The 21,070-nt window shown below is 35.6% G+C and overlaps 2 protein-coding genes and 1 long non-coding RNA gene across 3 annotated transcripts; all 3 read left to right on the top strand.

The window, feature by feature from the left end:
- Positions 1-1,126: 1,126 nt before the first annotated feature.
- LOC127436174 (60S ribosomal protein L34) lies at positions 1,127-3,473 on the top strand. Its single transcript, XM_051690212.1, has 5 exons — positions 1,127-1,220; positions 1,662-1,729; positions 1,839-1,938; positions 3,107-3,210; positions 3,348-3,473. Exons 2-5 carry the CDS (start codon positions 1,668-1,670, stop codon positions 3,430-3,432), a joined length of 351 nt encoding a protein of 116 aa, XP_051546172.1. The 5' UTR covers positions 1,127-1,220; positions 1,662-1,667; the 3' UTR covers positions 3,433-3,473.
- Positions 3,474-4,941: 1,468 nt separating this feature from the next.
- Positions 4,942-10,034, top strand: LOC127436249 (uncharacterized). The gene is made up of 6 exons (XR_007896361.1): positions 4,942-5,310; positions 5,901-5,995; positions 6,230-6,310; positions 7,131-7,211; positions 9,201-9,266; positions 9,566-10,034. It is a non-coding gene; the product is annotated as an uncharacterized LOC127436249 (long non-coding RNA).
- A 4,266-nt stretch (positions 10,035-14,300) lies between these two features.
- On the top strand, positions 14,301-20,138 carry LOC127445075 (oligosaccharyltransferase complex subunit ostc-like). Its single transcript, XM_051704836.1, has 4 exons — positions 14,301-14,499; positions 14,879-14,972; positions 17,415-17,612; positions 19,666-20,138. Exons 1-4 carry the CDS (start codon positions 14,361-14,363, stop codon positions 19,682-19,684), a joined length of 450 nt encoding a protein of 149 aa, XP_051560796.1. The 5' UTR covers positions 14,301-14,360; the 3' UTR covers positions 19,685-20,138.
- The last annotated feature ends 932 nt before the right edge of the window (positions 20,139-21,070 follow it).

A 21,070-nucleotide genomic window follows, 5' to 3' on the forward strand; every position in this document is an offset into this window, starting at 1 on the left:
CAACACCCCCATGGCAATTCCCAATGCCTGTAGTTGACTTTCAACTTCTAGTGAGTATAAATGATAAAAACAGACAAGAACCTAAAGAAACAATAGTACATAAATATTTGGATCAGAAATATGTATCAGTAATTCAGCTATATACAGATGGATCTAAAGATCCTGAAACAGGACATACAGCATCAGCAGTGTATATACCAAGGTTTAGGAACAAAATAGCAAAAAGAACATCTAATCATATATCAGTCTATACAACAGAAATGCTTGCAATATTACTGGATCTTCAGTGGGTGGAAGAGATCAAAATACCTGAAGTGGTCACATGTTCGGACTCTTTTGCAGCATTATTAAGTCTAAAGAGAGTGAAATCATCAACTAGGCAAGACATTTTATCAGATATTTTACAAAGTTTGTTCAGAATACATCAAACAATTATCTCATTTGTATGGGTACCCACTCATATAGGGGTAGAAGGAAATGAAGTGGTGGATCAAATAGCAAAACGAGCATTAAAACACTCATAGAGTTGAATGTTCCAATGAGTAAATTGGAAATAAAAGGGCTAATTAAAGGAGCTGTAAAGGATATGTGGCAAAGAACATGGGACAGTAAGAATAAAGGACGACATCTATATAATATTCAGAGAATAGCTGGGAGCGAGAGGAGAGGTTTTGGGAATAGAAGGGAAGACAGTATAATATCACGTCTCAGAATTGGGCATTCTGCTCTTAACCAGTCACTACAAATGATTGGAAAACATGTATCCGGATGTTGTGTCAGATGTGATCTTCCTGAAACAGTCGAGCATGTTTTAATAAAGTGTAAAGGTTATGACAATGAAAGACTACAACTTATAGAAGCACTTAGAGATATAGGAGTTAATCAGCTTTCACTGCAGAATTTGTTAAAGATACAACTGTAAGAGTGTTCAACATTTTAATTAAATATCTCAAAGACACAGAGTTAATGGTCAGGATTTAAGATGTACATGTAGTTTGTTGGTTCCCTTTTTATTATTATTATAAAAAATAAAATAAAAAATTACATTTTTTTTTTTAATGTAGTTTTCGCTCGACGTCAATGCTCCACACCAGTAGGTGGCGGAATATGCACCAAAAGCGGGTTTGCCAACCGCCATAAAATGTCAAAGAAGAAGAAGAAGAAGATTTTCAACTTTCACCCCGCATAAGCTCTTCCTCTTCCGTCGGCAGTGATAGCAGGTATGGCGGATCATCTTTTCCCTGAAAATATGATTCAGACATCCATCTCAATCTGCCGTTTCTAAGGACCAAATACATAATATTTAGAGCTTTATATGTAGAACAAACTCTAATATTAGAACCCAGTGCGATATTTAGTCAATAAAGAGACAAGTAACGTAATTTTGCTACTGCTTGGGGTTTCAGCTGTGACATTGTAACGTCCATTTACAAACAGGAACGTCAGCGATTCAGATTTTTAAATCATTAGCCCTTGCATTCGTTTATTTGACAAAATCAATATGGTTGAAAAATGTGTTAATTCATGTGTAGCTGTGTGCTATGTTTTGTCTATTCTGTCACCGAGTCCGAATGTCTAAAATCAGCTGCGCCGTCAAGAGTCAGACTAAACATGCACATATATAACTGAAATGACTTGAGATCATTTAATGATTGTTTTAGGTCAAGATGCAGCGCCTGACTTACCGTCGTAGGCTTTCCTACAACACTGCTTCAAATAAGACCAGACTGTGAGTACTGCTGCATTGCTAGATCACTCATGATGTTTGCCATAGCATTGTTACACACAATAAATTCTGAGATTAAAGCTGTACATAATAAATGTATTGTGTCTTTCAGGTCACGTACACCTGGCAACCGCATTGTTTACCTGTATACCAAGAAAACTGGGAAGGCACCCAAGTCAGCATGTGGCATTTGTCCTGGTAGACTGCGTGGTGTAAGTAAAACTGCATAGGACTCTTGATTTTGTGTCTCTTGCAATGCATGTGTCTGGACTAAAGAGTAATAAAAGGCAGGCATATCACACTTATTAAGGATGTTGGAGGATGAGTAATATTATATGAAATAATATGAAATGCATCGTTGCAGTCATTTTTGGTCCTTGTTGCTATGTTTACAGATGTGAACAACTGGTACTTGCTGTGCTGTTGTAGAGTCATAGTTTGTTGTTTCCCTTTTTGTACAGTGTGCACATTAAAAATGGACCCATTTCACTCTTCTGGGTTTTGGAACGCAGAAGTAAACGATTGCAGGGTAGACTTCGATAGCAGTGAGTGGGAGACCACTTACCCATTTGCTCCAGTTTCAAAACTTTCCAAATTAAGAAAAAAATGGAGAGCGATTGATTATGGGGGTCACAAACGAGATGGCAAATTTACGGTCACTCAGCTGCTGTATTCAGGGGCGTAGATTCTGGGGGGGGGATGTACCATATATTTATACCATTATCAATGGAAACATATAAATGCTTTACGCTGCAACCTTATTTGCCTTATTGCATCTGTGGAAACTGATTTTTTTAAACTAATTCCAGGGTAGTATAATACATAGTATAATGTCAGTAATTGACACTAAATAAAAAATTGCAGATGTAAAAAAGTTTGCTAGATTTATGCTGATAAATATGGCGGAAACTTGTCATAGCCTGTGTAAAGGGTCCATTGTCCATATCCAATTTTAAACACTTGTTGATGGATAAAGCACAAGGTAGCCTCCATCCACTCGCCATTTATATGCTCACTGATGCTGGTAATTGCATTGTGTGTTAGTGACTGATTGACCGGGGTTGCAGGCAAATCAGCAGTGCTCCCCATAGAGTTATTTTTCCTATGCATCTGAAAAGGGTGAAAACTACGCTTTAAGCATAGTAAATGGTTAAGCATAAGAATAGTTTATTGCGGTTATAAGGAAAAAAGAAAAACAAACTGACTCCACAACAGCACAGCTAGTACCAGTTGTTCACATCTATTGAAAGTCTACGTCAGTTTGGATTACAAAAGAATTGATTCAGCTCTTGCTGGACAATTCACATCAAGGTGATGGTAAACTTGACATATTTGAACTCACATGGTTGAAACAATATTGTTATGTTTGTTCCTGAACAGATTCGTGCTGTGAGGCCCCAGGTCCTTATGAGACTGTCAAAAACCAAGAAGCACGTCAGCAGAGCCTATGGTGGCTCCATGTGTGCCAAGTGTGTACGAGACAGGTAATAGACTGAAGCCATTGCATTAGTTGGAAATGAGTAGAACATTTGGACTAGGATTTAAATAATTTGATATTCATGGTACAAACTTTAAAAGCCTTCTATGAACACATGACACAAATCTGTCTATCACTTTTTAGGATCAAGCGGGCTTTCCTCATTGAGGAGCAGAAGATCGTTGTCAAAGTACTGAAGGCACAGGCACAGAGCCAGAAGTCTAAGTAAATGTGGATTTGTATTGTTTAAAATAAAAGGTTTGGACACCACTGTTGTTGTTTTTTCTTTTGTAGAAGGATGGCGTTTACATTGAAAAGCAGGTTAAGAAAAAGTTGATTTATGCCGAGGAAAATAGTTTTCAGGTTGCATTGGTATAGCATGATGAATTAATTTATTTTAGGTTATTTATCATGGCCACATTTTACAACTAAGAATATTGAGCCAAATGAAACATATCTTGCAGTTGAATGTGTTGTTTTTGAATTGGATCATATCTAAATGGTTTACCGCATATGAATGCAATCCACTCTATTAATATTGTGCAATGATAAATTAAAAGGTTAAGGCACTGGAATGGCTTTGTATAACACTGATAATTTCTGATAACTGAATATCAACGTGTCCTTTGATTAGAGTAAGATTGCCAGTCAGTAGGTGCTTCTTCTCATACTGTTATTCTATAGAAATGGTTTAGTCTTTTATCAAAATCACCAATCCAAGACAAAAATTGCTTTAAAGCTACTCCCAACGATCTGCACAGACCTTGAGTGTTCTGATTATATTCAAATTGGCTTCTCTAACTTTCTAGCTAGTGTAAATTACATAAGTGCTTCCTTTGAGATTTAGTCTTATGTCAATCTTGTCACCTTTAACAAAAAGGAGTAACAAAAGTACAAAAATTATGACAATTTAAGTTTTTTTTTTTTTTTTAACAATTCAGCTACCATTGGATGCTGTGTCGAGTAAATGTACTTCTTGTAAAGAGTGTGTTTGAATGTGTGAGCTTAAATGGGTAGGCTTCTTGTTTGAGAATTCTTTCTCAGAACCACAGACGCACACTATTTTGCATCATCTCATTGAGTGTTTCTGCAGTAAAAAAGGTCTGTTCAACTTCAGAAATACAAACCACAGAGACACACTGACTCAGACAGACCAGAATAGATACACTGAACTCTTCCTGTTACACTTCTTAGCATAAATAGTGACATTTGTACAGCAGAGTTTCATAGGGTCTTTGCTCATTGAAACAAACACAGATTAACATTTCTGTTTTATTGAATCATCCAAAGAAAGACAGGAGTGAAGATAAGAGAATCCACATTTTTGGGGTATCCTATTTCAGAGTGCCAACTTCAATGTAAAACTGTGAGCACAGGCTCGTCTCATTCTCACACTGACAGTGGAAAATGAAGCAGATTGTCTTCATGAGTCTCCTGCTCTACACCAACACACACAGTGTGGTGAGTGGTGAGTATCGTCAAAATCTTTGACGTGTAAAAGACTTAACTGTGAATGATTTTAAAGCAGGATGAGACTAAAAAAAATACAGGCTGTTTATGTGTAAATCTTTTCAATATTCTAGTTTTTCAGCTGGTATTATTTACTGTAAAGATCAAAATAACATATATTATTTGTTGTATGATAATAGTTTACTGGAAATAATAGCATGTTATCAACCTTGGCATGTACATAATGTAAAAGTGACCAAATGCATTTTAAAATGCATTTGTTGATTTTTAATGAAAATGAATAGGCTGCTATATAAACACAAAGCAGAAAATGTTTCAAATTAAAGATCAGAATAATGGTGTTGTGCTTTTACAGCATTTCAGCTCTGCTTCTTTGTTTTGACAGAAATATTCAGAGTGTCACTGAGGGAAATAATGCATCCCTCTACTGTAAACATGAGGGGAAAGTGGTATGGACTAAAGACAGAGATGTACAGTGCACAAAATGAAGAGATAAAGAAACACATTGATGATCCGCACAACCGTTATAGTGTATTGAGTGATTTATCACTACACATAAAGAGTGTTTCTCTCTCAGACTCTGGAATTTACGACTGTAATAAGAATACAGCTGTGAATCTGACAGTAACAGCATCAGGTGAGTGTTCATATGCTTAACATCAGAGATAACTTACAAACTGTGTCAGCATTACAGTTTGCTATATTGTCATGAAAAGTTATGTTATTCATAATCAATAAATGTCATTTTTGTAAATTTTTGTTAGTTTTTAAAATTTGGAGGAGACCGTCAGAGAAAAATAAAAATTAAATTAAAAAAAATTTTTTAATTAAGAAATCATGAATATCTCTCAAAAAAAAACCTGATTCTGAGCAGAGATGATATGTAGAATCAATAGAAATAACTGATATATTCACAAAACTAAATCACATATTCACATTTTTTTTGTGTGTGATATTCATAGCACTCTTAATTTACACTCTGTTGATTCATTCAGACATCATAAAATATACTTTGTTTTGCTAGGAGAAAATATTGCTGTATATATATATATATATATATATATATATATATATATATATATATATATATATATATACACTGTATATATATATATATATATATATATATTAAATAATTTGTTACAATATGCCATAATTGTTTTTGTTTTTTGAATCACTGAAAGGGAAGAAATCATATATTTTTTTTTATCTTTCATCATCTTCCAGTGAGCTCTGCAGCAGCTTTACTTCAGGAATTGACAGTGTGGACAAATCCAAGAGTACTCAATCTAATACCCATCCACAATTCACCTTAACACCAGGTACATTTAATAAATAAAAAAATGTCCCAGTTCTGTCTTTTATTAAGTTTTGGTGGCTTTTGTGTCTAGTGGAGTTATTTTAGTGTCTGGATGGGTTTCTGTTCCTCCGGCTGACAAGACTAACTTTACTAGACATGGTGCTGACCTGGATAACTGAGACATCCTACATTTAACTAATTTGTGCTCATGCTTCAATTGGTGTAAACTGACTTATTTGCATTTCTGTTCCCATAGAGACCTCAACTAGAACAGCCCTAATTGAAGGGACATCTTTAAAGAACAATGAAGGCACAAGAGGAGTAATCTTACAAACTGGTACATGAGCATTAACTTGTTCATGTAGTAGGCTACTTCAGTTGTTTATGATGAGCTGAACAACATACTGTATTACAGTATTTATTTATTTGTTTATTTAATAGGGACAATGCAGGTTAATGAACATCAGTACAAAAGTACGAGATGTATACATGCCAGATTTTAGCAACATTGCTAATTTACATTTGTGCTCAAAAGTTTGCATACCCTTGGAGATTTGGTAATATATGTACCATTTTTAAAGAAAACATGATGAGCAGGCAAATAAAATGTTTGTGTTAATCAATATTATACCACAAATGCTGTCGACTGAGCTTAATTTGTATTGAACTTGCATATTCCTTTAAGTCCATATCCTTATCAGAATCATTTCAAAAACTCTGAAACTCATCACACAGTGCTGATTATTATTGGTTGTAATGTTTGTGTAAAGACAAGATTATTAGGTTAATGTAGAGAAACTGGAAAATGCCCTAATCACTGATCTACCACCACAAAGCAGCATTCAGTTAAACATTTCAATACGTATGCACAGTTTCAAATTTCAAGTACATAAAGTATACACTTACAATGTCTTTTCTTTTGGTAATACTGTACAACTGTCAAAGTGGTAAGTAGGCCTAGTCGTAGTGGCAAAGTTTATTGTTTGGTATTGTATAATGGCATATTGTCACACATCTGCGTAGTTCTACATTTATAGTAGGCCTACCTTCAATAATTACAGCTATAATGTCCACAACACATACAAAAAGTATGTTTGTTTTTTTTGTTTGTTTGTTTTGTTAATTTATTATAATTATTATTTGTATTGTTATTTTAGAAATTATGATCCCTGTTGCAGTATTAGGAGGTTTGCTCGTGATAGTGGTTCAGCTGCTCTGGAGATGTGTCCGCAGAATAGGTGAGAGACTTATAACCATGTTGCTTTTGTTTACAGTCCACATTTTCTCTCAAGGATAGAAAGTCTTTATAATTATATGAATAACAATAGTGTATTGTCTTTTATTCATTTATCAGACATTTAGATTTAAATGCACATGATATCATTCAACATGATATCCTCTCACTACATTAGCATACTAGTCTATCTTTATTTTGTCATCCTTATGTTTGGTACCTTTTTTTTTTTTTTTTTTTTTTTCCCCAATGCAGAAAATGGAGACCAATATCTTAATTTTATACATAAAATATATATATATATATATATATTTATTTTTAAATCTTTGACTTTTCAGTCTATGTCATTCTCCATTAGCTGTAGCCAGATATACTTAAAATTTTACAGTTTACTTATGAACAGGACATTTTGTTTTGTTGTTTAAAGGAATATTCCGGGTTCAATACAAGTTGAGATCAACCAAAATAAAAAACATTTTCGACTCTTCACACCTTTTCTTTAAAAAAAAGCAAAAATGGAGGTTAGGCACTTACAATGGAAGTGAATGGGGCGTATGAAAAAAGCAGATGTGTATAAAAGCAGAAATGTGAAGCTTATAATTTTATAAAAGCACTTGCATTAATTCTTCTGTTAAAGCTCATATATTAGTTGAGTTGTGAAGTTGTTTACATCCTATTTTTGGTTTTTTTATATAGTCCTTTTAGGGTTTGTTGACATTACATTGTCATAGCAAACTAAATTTGCTATAACTTTACACAGAAAAGATTAGTAAGCGATTTTATTACACTAAAATCATGTTAACATGCATATTGTTTATGTCTTGTGGCTATACTTTTGAAAAAGGGGCAGATTCACTAAACAGTTGCGGCACTTTTGTACACGGTATTTTAGCGCAAAAACCTGCGACTTATTCAGTTACCAACCGCAATCTATTTTAGCAGGTGCAATCAGCACTGAAATTGTGCCGCGTCTTGAGTATTAAGGCCTAAATTAAGTCATTGTCATTCCTTTTCAAGCAAACATGACTCCTTTCTATGTAAATTATTAGGCTCATTATAGATTGCCCTTCATTCACAAAAACTGCCTTCCGCAATTTAGATTGCGCTATTACCGCAAATGAAAGTAGGTGGTAAAATGAATTTTATTTAAATGAGATGTTTTAGAACATTTTCAACCGATCATATCAGCAGTAATTAATCAAATAATCATCAAATGATGGAGAAGAGTGTCATAATCTAGTATATATCCAGATGTGTGGTGTAGTCAAGTGCACTTTCAGCATGTTTGAGAGATGATTTAGGTGTCTGGATCACAGTGATGATTTACAGTCCCGGTAGGGTGTGCCAAGTACGGAGGTCTGCGGCATCTTCTGCTATATAGCGCTCAGAATTGACCTGCAAAATAGGAATTGTACATGAAAATTGCTTTCTGCACCCTTTCTGTGGGCGCATTTTTGCTGTTAACTGATCTGCATAATTCCTTTAGTGAATGGGGCGCTAAACCAGCTCATAGAGTGCATGCTAATAAATAGCGTGTTTACCGACCACAATTAATTCGTAGTGAATTCCCCCCAAGTGTTTTAACGTTTACGAATTTGCCCCTTTCACATCCATTGTAAGTGCCTCGCTGTAACTTAGATGCTTGCTTTTTTTTAAAGATAGAGTGGCAAGTTAAAATAATTTTTTGTGGTACTCAACATTATTCCACAAATGCTGTCAATTGAGCTTAACTTGTAGTGAACCCAAAATAGGCCTATTCCTTTAATTCTTGCTCTAAGTGCACTGGCACAGCGTGCTGTTTCTTCATATACACTATCATCTAAGCCCTGTATTGGATCTATCATTGTTGAGTCTTGACATAATTTAGTGCTGGACGATCAGATTCAGATAACTTTTCTATTCTGAAAGAATTCAGTGACTGATTCTCTTCATTTACACAGCTGTTCAGTCTAATAGATAAATATCATCAATAATTTTTTGGCTGGTGTTTCAGCTGCTAAGGAGAAGAACGATCACATTCATGGCTTCAAAGTAATTAAAGTTCCTGCAACACAACCTGGTGGGTCCAATTTAAATAATTTGTTAATACTTTTATTAATAGATTCTCACAGTTGTAAATGCAACCACTCTAAATTCCAAATTCACCCTAATGTTTATTGGACATTATTAATCTTTTGCTATAGTTCAGAATAATTTTTGATCAAGTTGAAAATTTAATTTTTTAAATAAGCATGAAACTTACACTAATATCACACTCTCAGAATGTCCCTTTTTATAATATTTTTGGTTTGAGCTGTATTATGGCATTTACATGGTGTCAGAAAGATGTGGTGAGCATCTCTGTTTTGTTTTTTTTAGGTGAGGAGCACAGTGTGATAGTGTACCACATGATCTAAAGAGTGAACATGAAAAGAGGACCTTGCAGTGTAAAGTAATACTGTCCTTTGATAGGATTATAACAGGAAAACTTCAGCCTTTAAGTACCTAAGTAAAAGTTAGATTTAGTAAACATTGAGAATCTAAATCAATGTGATTATCTGTGTGTACTGAATAGATGTCTGTATAGTGTTACGCATCACCAGTTGAATTTACTGTATGTTTGTTTGCGGCCTTGGCTCTTACTTGAATTAAGTTCATATCAATTGCTATTGCATTTGTATTGCATTTATTTCCTTGTCAGATATTTTTGTTAATCAATAAAAATGAAGTATTTTTTTGGTCAAGAAAGAAGATAAGAGCACGTATCAAAAATGCTCAAATGCATCCGAAGAGTCTGCAGTTCTGACAGTGTTTAGATCTTCATGCTCTATTTGTGAACAAGAAAGCTTCAGAATCTAAAAAAGTGATTCACTTTTAAATGGACTGAACAGAGTGTTAGACAACTGGCACCCAGAATTATGGACATAAATTTATGCCAATTCCATATGATTAAAAATGCCTCAATAACTATTATTGTTGAGTACAAAATTCATATGTTAAATGTGTTATTAAGATTTATTAGTTATTTATATTTAAACAATATCACACGAGCAAGAGTGCGATATGGCCCTACATCAGCACTGCTGTGATTAGACTGCAGGCACGAGGCCACAGGCCGAGTGCCATAGGTAATCATAGCAGTGCTGATTTAGGGCCATATAGCACAATTGCGAGTGTGATATTGCTTATATACAACAGTTCAATGAACAAGTAAATTTAAAAAATTATGAAAAACTGAGTACGGTCATAAAAACGCATTTGTGCATGGAACTACCTTCTTACGCGACGGATCAGAATCTGCCGTTGCTGGTTCAAACCAAATGATGTGTCCAAGCCTCCTTTAGTAATTCAAAAATGTCACTTCAGAAATAGTATCACGGCTTGGGCTGTTCCTAACAAGTTAGATGTGTGTGTGTATGTGTGTGTGTGTGTGAGAGAGAGAGAGAGAGAGAGAGAGAGAAAGACAGAGCCAGAGCATGTGCGATCACCTGTTGCCACTCCCAAGAAGAGATGCTGTCAGCCTTCTGAAGATCAGCTTTCTCAGTGGAAAAATAGCCGTCCAAGTGGGGGTATTTCTCCCTATTTCGCGGTAGCCGGTGCACAAAAGTCTTTCACTATAGAAACTGCAATCTCATCCGCCATTTTAAACAGCACGTCCTCTCCAATATGGAAAGTCCGGTAAGAGGTAAGCGCCTTGAGTTGTGTAATTAATCAGTCTGTTGTGTCTCTCAGCTGTGATGAGCCGTAATGCTGAATTTGTTCGTTTAAAGCCGTTTAAAGCTATTTCCTAGCTTTAGTAGTGTAGTTGTAATACAAGCTATCACGTAGAGCTGTTGTATGTAAACAATGACTGACGTAGATTGACTTCATGTCACCTAACTGGCTCATATTACACACAAAAATTATCTTTTGCCACCACCTGCTGGCTAACATATGTAATGTCAAAGTCTACGATCCTGTGCTAACCAGCTGGCCCCCGTCTTCACACAGATCTTTAGCAGATCACTGGAGCAGTGTGAAGTTCCCTGCTGTTTCAAACGCTCAATCATTATTCCTGACCCAAAGAAACCAAAAATCACAGGACTTAATGACTACAGACTCGTCGCTCTGACATCTGTGGTCATGAAGTAATTTGAGAGACTGGTGTTGGCCTACCTGAAGGACTTCACTGGACCCTTTCTTGATCCCCTTCAATTTGCTTATCGAGCAAACAGGTCTGTGGATGGTGCAGTCAATTGCATCGTATCCTGCAACATCTGGACAGACCAGGGACATATGCAAGGATCATTTCTGTGGACACCATCATCCCAGATATTCTCCAGATTAAATTAAACCAACTCTCTGTTCCCATCTCAATCTGTCAGTGGATCACCAGCTTTCTGACAGATAGGCAGCAGTTAGTGAGACTGGGGAAGTTCACTTCCAGCACCTGTACGATCAGCATTGGTGCCCCCCAGGGATGTGTGCTCTCCCCACTACTCTTCTCCCTGTACACAAATGACTGCACTGCCAAGAACCCCTCTGTCAAGCTCCTGAAGTTTGCAGACTACACTAACTGTCATCGGCCTCATCCAAGATGACAATGAGTCTGCATACAGAAGGGAGGTTGAACAGCTGGCTGTCTGGTGCAATCAAAACATCCTGGAGCTGAACATGCTCAAAACAGTGGAGATGATAGTGGACTTTAGGAGGAACACCCCAACATTGACCCCACTCACCATTCTTAACAGCACTGTGGCAGCAGTGGAGTCATTCAGGTTCCTGGGCACTACCATCTCACAGGACCTGAAGTGGGAGACCCACATTGACTCCACTGTGGAAAAAGGCCCAGCAGAGGTTGTATGTAACAAATTCCAAAATAAAGAAAGTTATTAATATAGACAACACAGACATCGGGAAATTCAGTTGCACATAGCATGCTATTGTAGGGAAAGAAAACGCTGATATTATTTAAGTGTTTTTCAAGAAACACTTTACAGACACATAAAACATGAGAATGCCTACAACATGTAAACTAACATCATATTTGTCAATATTTGTTTGAAAATGCTACCGCGTACAATTAATTTGTTACACCGTCACATAAATTTAGACCCTCTTACTGCAATCTTGCATATTATGTCCCTGTTTTTCCCCCCTTTCTGAGTTTAAATGAAACAAAATTGTGAAGTGTACACAAAACTGTTTATTCTTATAAATATAACATCCTAAAAGATGTTTTTTCCAAGCAATTTTTCAAACCCCTTCAAAACTCCTTTGGGGGTGCTTCGACAGTCGGATATGAATGTCGGAGACAGTAGGTAGGCCGACAATGAGATGAGCAAGTTCTGCGCAGAACCGATCACCGGTGATCAGCGGCTATCGCAAGCCGTTTTGGCTTTTAAAGCTTTTGTCTAACTATCTGTAATTATATTTTAGATTTCTACAAATGCATTTTGACGAGTCACAATTATAATTTGACTAGTAAGAAAGAACATTAAAGATATCTGTTAATATATTTTGCCTAGTCGAAATTCCATTTAAGATATCTGCAATGATGTCACAGATTTTGTCACTTGTCATGTCACACATCCACAAAGATGATAAGAGATATCTGTAATTCAGTTTTGACTAGTCAAAATTATATTTTCAGATATCTAAATTGCTCTTACCCCTAGTCGATCTGCTGTGTTGTGACGTGCAATGATTCTTCATTACGCACCGCCCCTCACTTCCTGTTGCTAACCCCTAGTGCTATCGAAGCTGTTAAAGTAACTAGCTGCTAACAGAAAGATTAAGTTGATGATTGACAACTTAATAAACAATATCTTGATCCATTCATATATGTTAAAAGGTCTCCAGATAACTATGTGTAGCAAAGTGACTGTAATATGTTGCAGCATGGACCAATTTAACCGTGTTGGAGTGATGAGACATTGATCAATAAAGTTTGTTTCTAATAATTACATGCCCACTGTAGACATGCAATGTGCAATTGACCTTTGAGCTAATGTAGGGGTCCCCTCTGATTTTATTTGTGTTTATTTGGGAATGATGGCTGATACAAATCATTTTTACAAGTGCTCCATCATCACTGTTCCTTCTTATTGGATTTGTATTTATTTTTTAATTGCAAGATTCTGTTTCAAATAAACCAAACATGCAAGACTAACATTAAAAGATCAATTCTTTATCAGACAAAATGGCGGACGGCAAAAATTTCCAAGGTAGGATTGTTTTTGTTTTGTTTTTTTAAGGCGTGGCATAGCAGAGAGGCAATTTGCATAAGCATTTTAGATATCTGTAAAGTATTTTTCACTAGTAAGAATGTTGATTTAAGATATCTCTTTTAAAATTCTTCCTAGTCAGATTAATAATTGCAGATATCTCCAAATAAAGATCTTCCTGTTCTGTAATCAATTTGAGATATCCATAAATACATTATAGATATCTTTAAATGAAAATGGCCTAATTATAATTCAAATTAAATGTATCTCCTATTAAATATTCACTAGTCATAAATCCTATTCAGATATCTACAACTATATTTTGCCTAGTCATATCTTAGTTTCATATATATATATATATATATATATATATATATATATATATATATATATATATATATATATGTACTTATGATATCTTAAAAGATGCATAATTGTAGATATCTGTAATTGAATTATGACTAGTCAAAACCATATTAAAGATATCTTTATGTTCTGACTAGACATAATTCAATTACAGATATCTACAATTGATTTTATTACTAGTAACAACTTAATTAGAGATATCTTAAATTATAATTTGTACTAGTAATAAATCAATTGTAGATATCTTTAATTACAATTTCTACTAGGGAAAAACTATTGTAGATATCTGAAAATATTTTTCAATGCAATCCTCTGGAAACAAATGTCTGGTCAAAGTTGCATTGCAGATATCTTCAATGTTAATTATGACTAGTCAAAAATGCATTGTAGATATCTTAAATGTGAATCTCTACTAGTCAAAAATGCACAACAGATATCTGAAATTGGAGTTTTGACTAATCAAAACATACTTATGGATAGTCAAATCAGAATATTAAATGATAAAAGCGCCTGCCATATAGTCTCTTCCTGTACACGTCGCTCTACGGGCTGTGACGTATGCAGAAGCCGTCAGCAATTCACACACGGCATTAAATTAAACCATGGAGACCCTCATCAGCCTACCGTTTACTGTTCTGGAATGCCCGAATATCAAACTTAAAAAACCATCATGGCTGCATATGCCTTCTGCAATGACTGTCTATGCCGTCGTGATTGTTTCATATTTTCTCATCACCGGTGGTAAGTGTATCAAAGCCAACACAGGCTAAACTAGACTTCTGCTAATCAGCAACACAACAGTTTATTAACAATAGAACATTTGCAGTAGATATGTATTGATGTGATATTTTATTGAATATGCATCTCCATATCTTCGTGCTTTGTGAAATAATGTTGAGAGTTAACCTGCTATCTGTTAGCATTCATAGTTTTTATTCTCATATTAAATTGCACTCCACACTGTATTGTCTCCAGAGACAAAATGAGTTACTCTGCTGTTCCTTACTGCACATTACATTTGCAAGAATTAAACTTACGTTTCATTATTTTACTGATGTAAATAGCTGGCTGAATGATTACACCAAACTATATGATGGAAAATGTCTTCTGAACTCTCCAGGCATCATTTACGATGTGATAGTTGAGCCTCCAAGTGTCGGATCAATGACTGATGAACAAGGACATCAAAGACCAGTAGCTTTTCTGGCATACAGGTAAAGCGGTTTCATTCATTCAGGCCAATAATCAAAAGTAACCAGCTGGTGGCGTTGCAGATGTATTTAAAGGGACAGTTCACCCAAAAATGAAAATTCTCTCATAATTTACTGACCCTCATGCCATCCCAGATGTGTATGACTTTATTTCTTCTGATGAACACAAACAAAGATTTTTAGAATAACTGCATGCAATGCAAGTGAATGGTGACCAAGTCTTTGAAACTCCAAAAAGCACTTAAAGGCAGCTTTAAAAGTAATCCATATGACTCCAGTGGTTAAATCCATGTCTTCAGAAGCGATACGATAGGTGTGGGTGAGAACGGACCAAAATATAACACTTTTCTTTTTCCACTGTACATCTTACCATTCCAGTCTTCTTTTGACATGATCATGATTTTAAGCTCGATTACACTTCCTAGTGCTTGACGCATGCGCAGAGCGCTAGTTGACACTAGGAAGTGTAATCAAGCTTGAAATCATGATTGTTCCTAGAGACTGCAATGGCAAGATTTATTGTAAAACAAAACATTTCGGTCTTTTCTCTCTCAAAATCAACTAGATCGCTTCAGAAGTCATGGCTTTAACCGCTGGAGTCGTGTGTTTTTTGGAGCTTCAAAATTTTGGTCATCATTCACTTGCATTGTATGGACATACAGAGCTGAGATATTCTTTTAAAAATCTTTATTTGTGTTCTGCAGAAGCCATACACATCTGGGATGGCATGAGGGTGAGTAATTGATGAGAGAATTTTCATTTTTGGATGAACTATTCCTTTAAAGGGATAGTTCACCCCAAAATGATATGCCTGCTAGGTGTGTATGACTTACTTTCTTCAGCAGAACACATTAAAATGCTAGTGAATGGTAATCCAACTTTTGAAGCTCCAAAAATCACAGACAGTCAGCATAAATGTCATCCATATGACTCCAGCTGTTAAATTGTCTTCTAAAGCGACATGATAGCTTTTGGTGTGAAAAAGATACATTTTTAAGTACTTTTTAAACTCTAAATCATGCTTCCGGTCAGAAGCGGTATGCACGTGTGACGTAATCGCGTTGGCACGTTAGACACGTGAGAACTGAGACATGTGCGACACCCATGGAAGAGCAGCACTGTTTACACTTGAGTTGGAAGAACGCTGTACAGAAGCTTTGTTGGTTTTGCTTTAGATCTGTATTTATCTGTTTTTTTACTCACAATACTGCATTTGTGTGCTTATCCTGGATGTCTCAACCGAGAGGAGAACGTGAGATTACATCTGTAAAATGGCAAGGCGAATACGTCACATGAGAGAATGTGTGAACTCCACCCTCTCGTGAAGCTTGCAGGAAGCGATGGTTTATAGTTAAAAAGTACTTAAATATATATCTTTTTTCGCACCAAAAGTGATCGTACCACTTTAGAAGACATTGATTTAACCGCTGGAGTCATATAGATGATGTTTATGCTGACTGTCTATGATTTTTGGAGCTTCAAAAGTCTGATCAACATCCACTTGCATTTTAAGGACCTACTGAGCTAAGATAGAGTTTTTCTTCAAATGTGTTCTGGTGAAGAAAGTCATACACACCTGGCATATGAGGGTGAGTAAATGATGAGAGAATTTTCATTTTTTTTGGTGAACTGTCCCTTTAAGGCACTTCAGTGTTGTCAGAGACTAGTATCTACCATTTGGGTCTTCAGACTTTCTCATGCCAAAGACCCCCAAATATGATGGTCACCCTTCCTCAAATATAAGTATATATGTGTGTATATTTTCAGTATAAAGACACATTTATTCAGTTTGTTGCAAAAAGTAGCCGTGAAACCAATCCATCCATTTTCTATACCCACCTATCCCAAGTAGGGTCATGGGGGTTGGGGGGGTGCTGGTGCCTATGCCAAGTACCTTGGGCGAAGGCATAACTATTGCCCCTATTTTGACACAGTATCACCATAAACCTCCTGGGGTCCTTTTACCCCAAGTGTGGGGTAATAGACGCCCTCGTTTATTATATAAAAATAAGTTTTTTTTTTTCCTGTTGTTATTTATTTTCCCACAAATGATGTAGCTCCATCAAATATTTAATAAAACATTTATATTTTATCTTGATACATTTTGTGACCAGAAAAAAAATGTTTCTCCTTAAAGTTAGTTCCATTGTACCCTACTATACCATTCTTAACCTATAGAGAGAGACCCTGTCGTTGAGATTATACATTGCTAAGAAAGTCACTTTTCAGTTCCTTATTACATTTACATAAGAAATGAAAAGGGAGTAGGTGCCATAATTCATTATCCTGTGTGATATAGCAGCATTTTGCGATTTGTCAGTCAGTACGTAATTTTTTCATGAAGACTTCTTATGGTTTTGTAGAACTTTGCAAACAAACCTGAATGTTGGTATGAACGTCACTGCTTCTGTGATCCTATGAATGCACATATCTTCTCTCTTAAAGGGTTAACGGGCAATACATCATGGAGGGGCTGGCCTCCAGCTTTCTGTTCACAATGGGAGGCCTTGGCTTCATAATCCTGGATCGCTCTAATGCGCCTAATATTCCCAAACTGAACCGTTTCCTCTTGCTCTTTATCGGCTTTGTTAGCGTGCTGCTGAGCTTCTTCATGGCCAGAGTCTTCATGAGGATGAAACTGCCGTAAGTTACTATGATTTTATATTAGCAATTTAAAAAGTTATATATTTAGACTATTTTATATTGCACTTCCCAGTCAGAATTTTGGACACACATAAACCTACTATTTTCCACATTTTAGTTGAAAAGGCAATAATAAAAAAATAAAAAAATGAAACCCTAATGGAAATAAGGGAATTATTTAGTGAACACAAAATGTTAAATCAAAACTATCGGATATTTTAGATTATTCAAAGCCAACCTTTGCTTCGATTGTAGTTCAACTTCATGAGACATCTGCCTGGAATGCTTTTAAACAGTTGGAGTTCCCATGTATGCTGGGAACTTGTTGGCTGCTTTTCCTTCATAATCAAGTCCAACTTTTCAATAATAAAAAAAAGTAAATGTAATTTAAATGTTAGTTTTGTACAAAGATTTATACATATGTGATTTACAAAACTAAATTCAAGCATTTAGGCATAAGCCTTTAGATCAAAATGTTTCCACGATTATGAAAAACAAAAATTCTGTCAAGTGTGGCCAGACTATTTACTGGTAGTGAATACTTATAAGATATTGTGCAAATTACTGTCTAATGTGAGTAATAGACAGAAACATGCACTGTTGCAGACATTTAAAAATCTAATTAATTCCTAGCAATATACAGTCATGTCAGTATATTGTGGTTTGAATTGCTGCTCAGCCTGAACTTTAGATATGGCAGACATTTCAGTGGCATCTCTTTGTTAGCCTTAAGTAACTTCTTAATTTAATGCTTTGCTTTTAAAAGAGAGTTCTGAGATTGTTCCTTAACAAAGTTGCAGTCTGATGTGGTAATACAGTAACTTGAAAGAATAATGAAACAATGATTTGAACACCTAATCACTTCTCTGCTGATTCTGCATATCAGAAGTTTGCCAAAAGTTTGGAATAATGTACAGATTTAGCTGTTTTGGAAGGAAATTGGTACTTTAATTCACCAAAGTAGCATTCAACTGATCACAAAGTATAGTCAGGACATTACTGATGTAAAAAACAGCACCATCACTATTTGAAAAAAGTCATTTTTGATCAAATCTAGACAGACCCCATTTCTAGCAGCCATCACTCCAACATCTTATCCTTGAGTAATCATGCTAAATTGCTAATTTGGTGCTAGAAAATCACTTGCCATTATATCAAACACAGTTGAAAGCTATTTGGTTCGTTAAATGAAGCTTAACATTGTCTTTGTGTTTGAGTTGCCACAGTATGCAATAGACTGGCATGTCTCAAGGTCAATATTAGTTCAAAAACAAAAGGATCGGTATAGTCTCTAGTTTGAGAAATAGACACCTCACATGTCCTCAGCTGACAGTTTCATTGAATTCTACCCGCTCAACACCAGTTTCATGTACAACAGTAAAGAGAAGTCTCAGGGGTGCAGGCCTTATGGGAAGAATTGCAAAGAAAAAGCCACTTTTGAAACAGAAAAACAAAAAGAAAAGGTTAAAGTGGGCAAAGAATCACAGACATTGGACAACAGATAATTGGAAAAGAGTGTTGTGGATCTTAACCCCATTGAGATTTTGTGGGATCAGCTAGACTGTAAGGTGTGTGAGAAGTGTCCGACAAGACAGCCACATCAGGAAGTGCTAGGCAAGTCCTACAGGAAGTGTGGGGTGAAATGTCACCTGAGTATCTGGACAAACTGACAGCTAGAATGCCAAGGATCTGCAAAGCTGTCATTGCTGCAGGTAGAGGATTTTTTGATGAGAACTCTTTGAAGTAGTTTTAAATTCTGTAATTTTTCATGTTATTAATGTCCTGATTATACATTCTGATCAGCTGAATTCCACTTTGGCAAATAAAAGTACCAATTTCTTTCCATAAGAGCAAAATCTGTACATTATTCCAAACTTTTGGCCGCCAGTGTATATGTGATCTAAACATGAAAAATTGTATCGTTATTGATACAGTGGTGTTATATTGTGGTTTGAGAGTATTTTCTTTTTGGCTTGTATTTTAACTGTTTTTTATTTATTTTTTATTTTGTATCTGCATTTCTGATGATGATCTGAATGTGTTTGTCTTGTAGTGGTTATCTCATGGGTTAAAGAGCAGCACCTTCAATATGACATCAACAACTTGAAAATCGCACACTGCACATACAGACTGAAGAGAACATACCGTAACCCTTGTTTAAGTGCCAAGGACAACAGTCTGTTATCAAACTGTAATTAATCAACCAGTATAATTGGCAAAATGTCCCACCCTTATTTTGTGTGTGTGTGTGTGAGAGAGAGTGTGAGATACACTAGTTCAGTTAGGCTCATAAGTTATTGGATTATATTGGAAATTGATTGAGCTACAATTTCTTCTCACACCTGTAGAGAGTTCAGTAACAAGTGCTTACTGGGATGGGGTGGTTAATATTATATTGATGTTCTTAAAATGACCGTTGAAGTCCATTAAAATCCATTTTCCAAAATCCAGTCCAATTTTTTTGTAGACTGTTGTGTAAAATGTGGCAGTTTTTTTCTATTATAAACAAATGTACTTTCCACATGATGTAAAGTTTGATGTCTTCATTGGTTCACAAATCTACTCAGTCATTGCCAAATCCAAAAAAGTAGATAAAATACTCAATGCAACAATGTTCTTTTGTGAAATACCAATAGCTACATTTGCTGAGTAATTTTACAAGATAGTGAGCACATCTTACAATAACAAAAGGCTTATATTGTTATTTTAGATTGTGTGGTAGTTTTTAAACACTAGATGGCGACACTGAATGGGCAACACTCAACGAGTGTGAGTGCAAATCTCCTGAATTAAGACAGAACATTCACTTCACAATGTGCACTGGATACCTTTGTTTTAACTGGGGTGGCTTATGGTTAAGTTTTAGTTTTAAAGGCATAGTTCACCAAAAAATGAAAATTCTCTCATCACTTACTCACCCACATGGCATCCCAGATGTTTTAATTTCTTTCTTTTGCAGAACACAAATGAAGATTTTTAAAAGAATGTCTCAGCTCTATAGGTCCATACAATGCAAGTGAATGGTGTCCAGAACTTTGAAGCTCCAAAAAGACTCCTGTGGTTAAATCCATGTCTTCTGAAGCGATATGATAGGTGTGGATGAGAAACATAAATATTTAAGTCCTTTTTACTATAAATCTCCACCTTTGACCAGCCCTCACCAGTAGGTGGCGATATGCACGAAGAATGCAAATTGCCAAAAAAACAAAACAAGAAGAATGTGAAAATGAAAGTCGAGATTTATTGTAAAAAAGGACTTTAAAATGTATGTTTATCACCCACACCTATTACATCGCTTCTGAAGAAATTGATTCAACCACTGGAGGTCGTATGGATTACTATATGAAAGTCACACATCTGGGATGGCCTGAGGGCGAGTAAATGATGAGAGAATTTTTATTTTTGGGTGAAATATCCCTTAAAGCTCAATCTCTTGAATGAAGCACCTAAAGGCACCC

The sequence above is a fragment of the Myxocyprinus asiaticus genome, chromosome 1 (genome assembly GCF_019703515.2).
Source record: "Myxocyprinus asiaticus isolate MX2 ecotype Aquarium Trade chromosome 1, UBuf_Myxa_2, whole genome shotgun sequence".
Lineage (NCBI taxonomy): Eukaryota > Metazoa > Chordata > Actinopteri > Cypriniformes > Catostomidae > Myxocyprinus > Myxocyprinus asiaticus.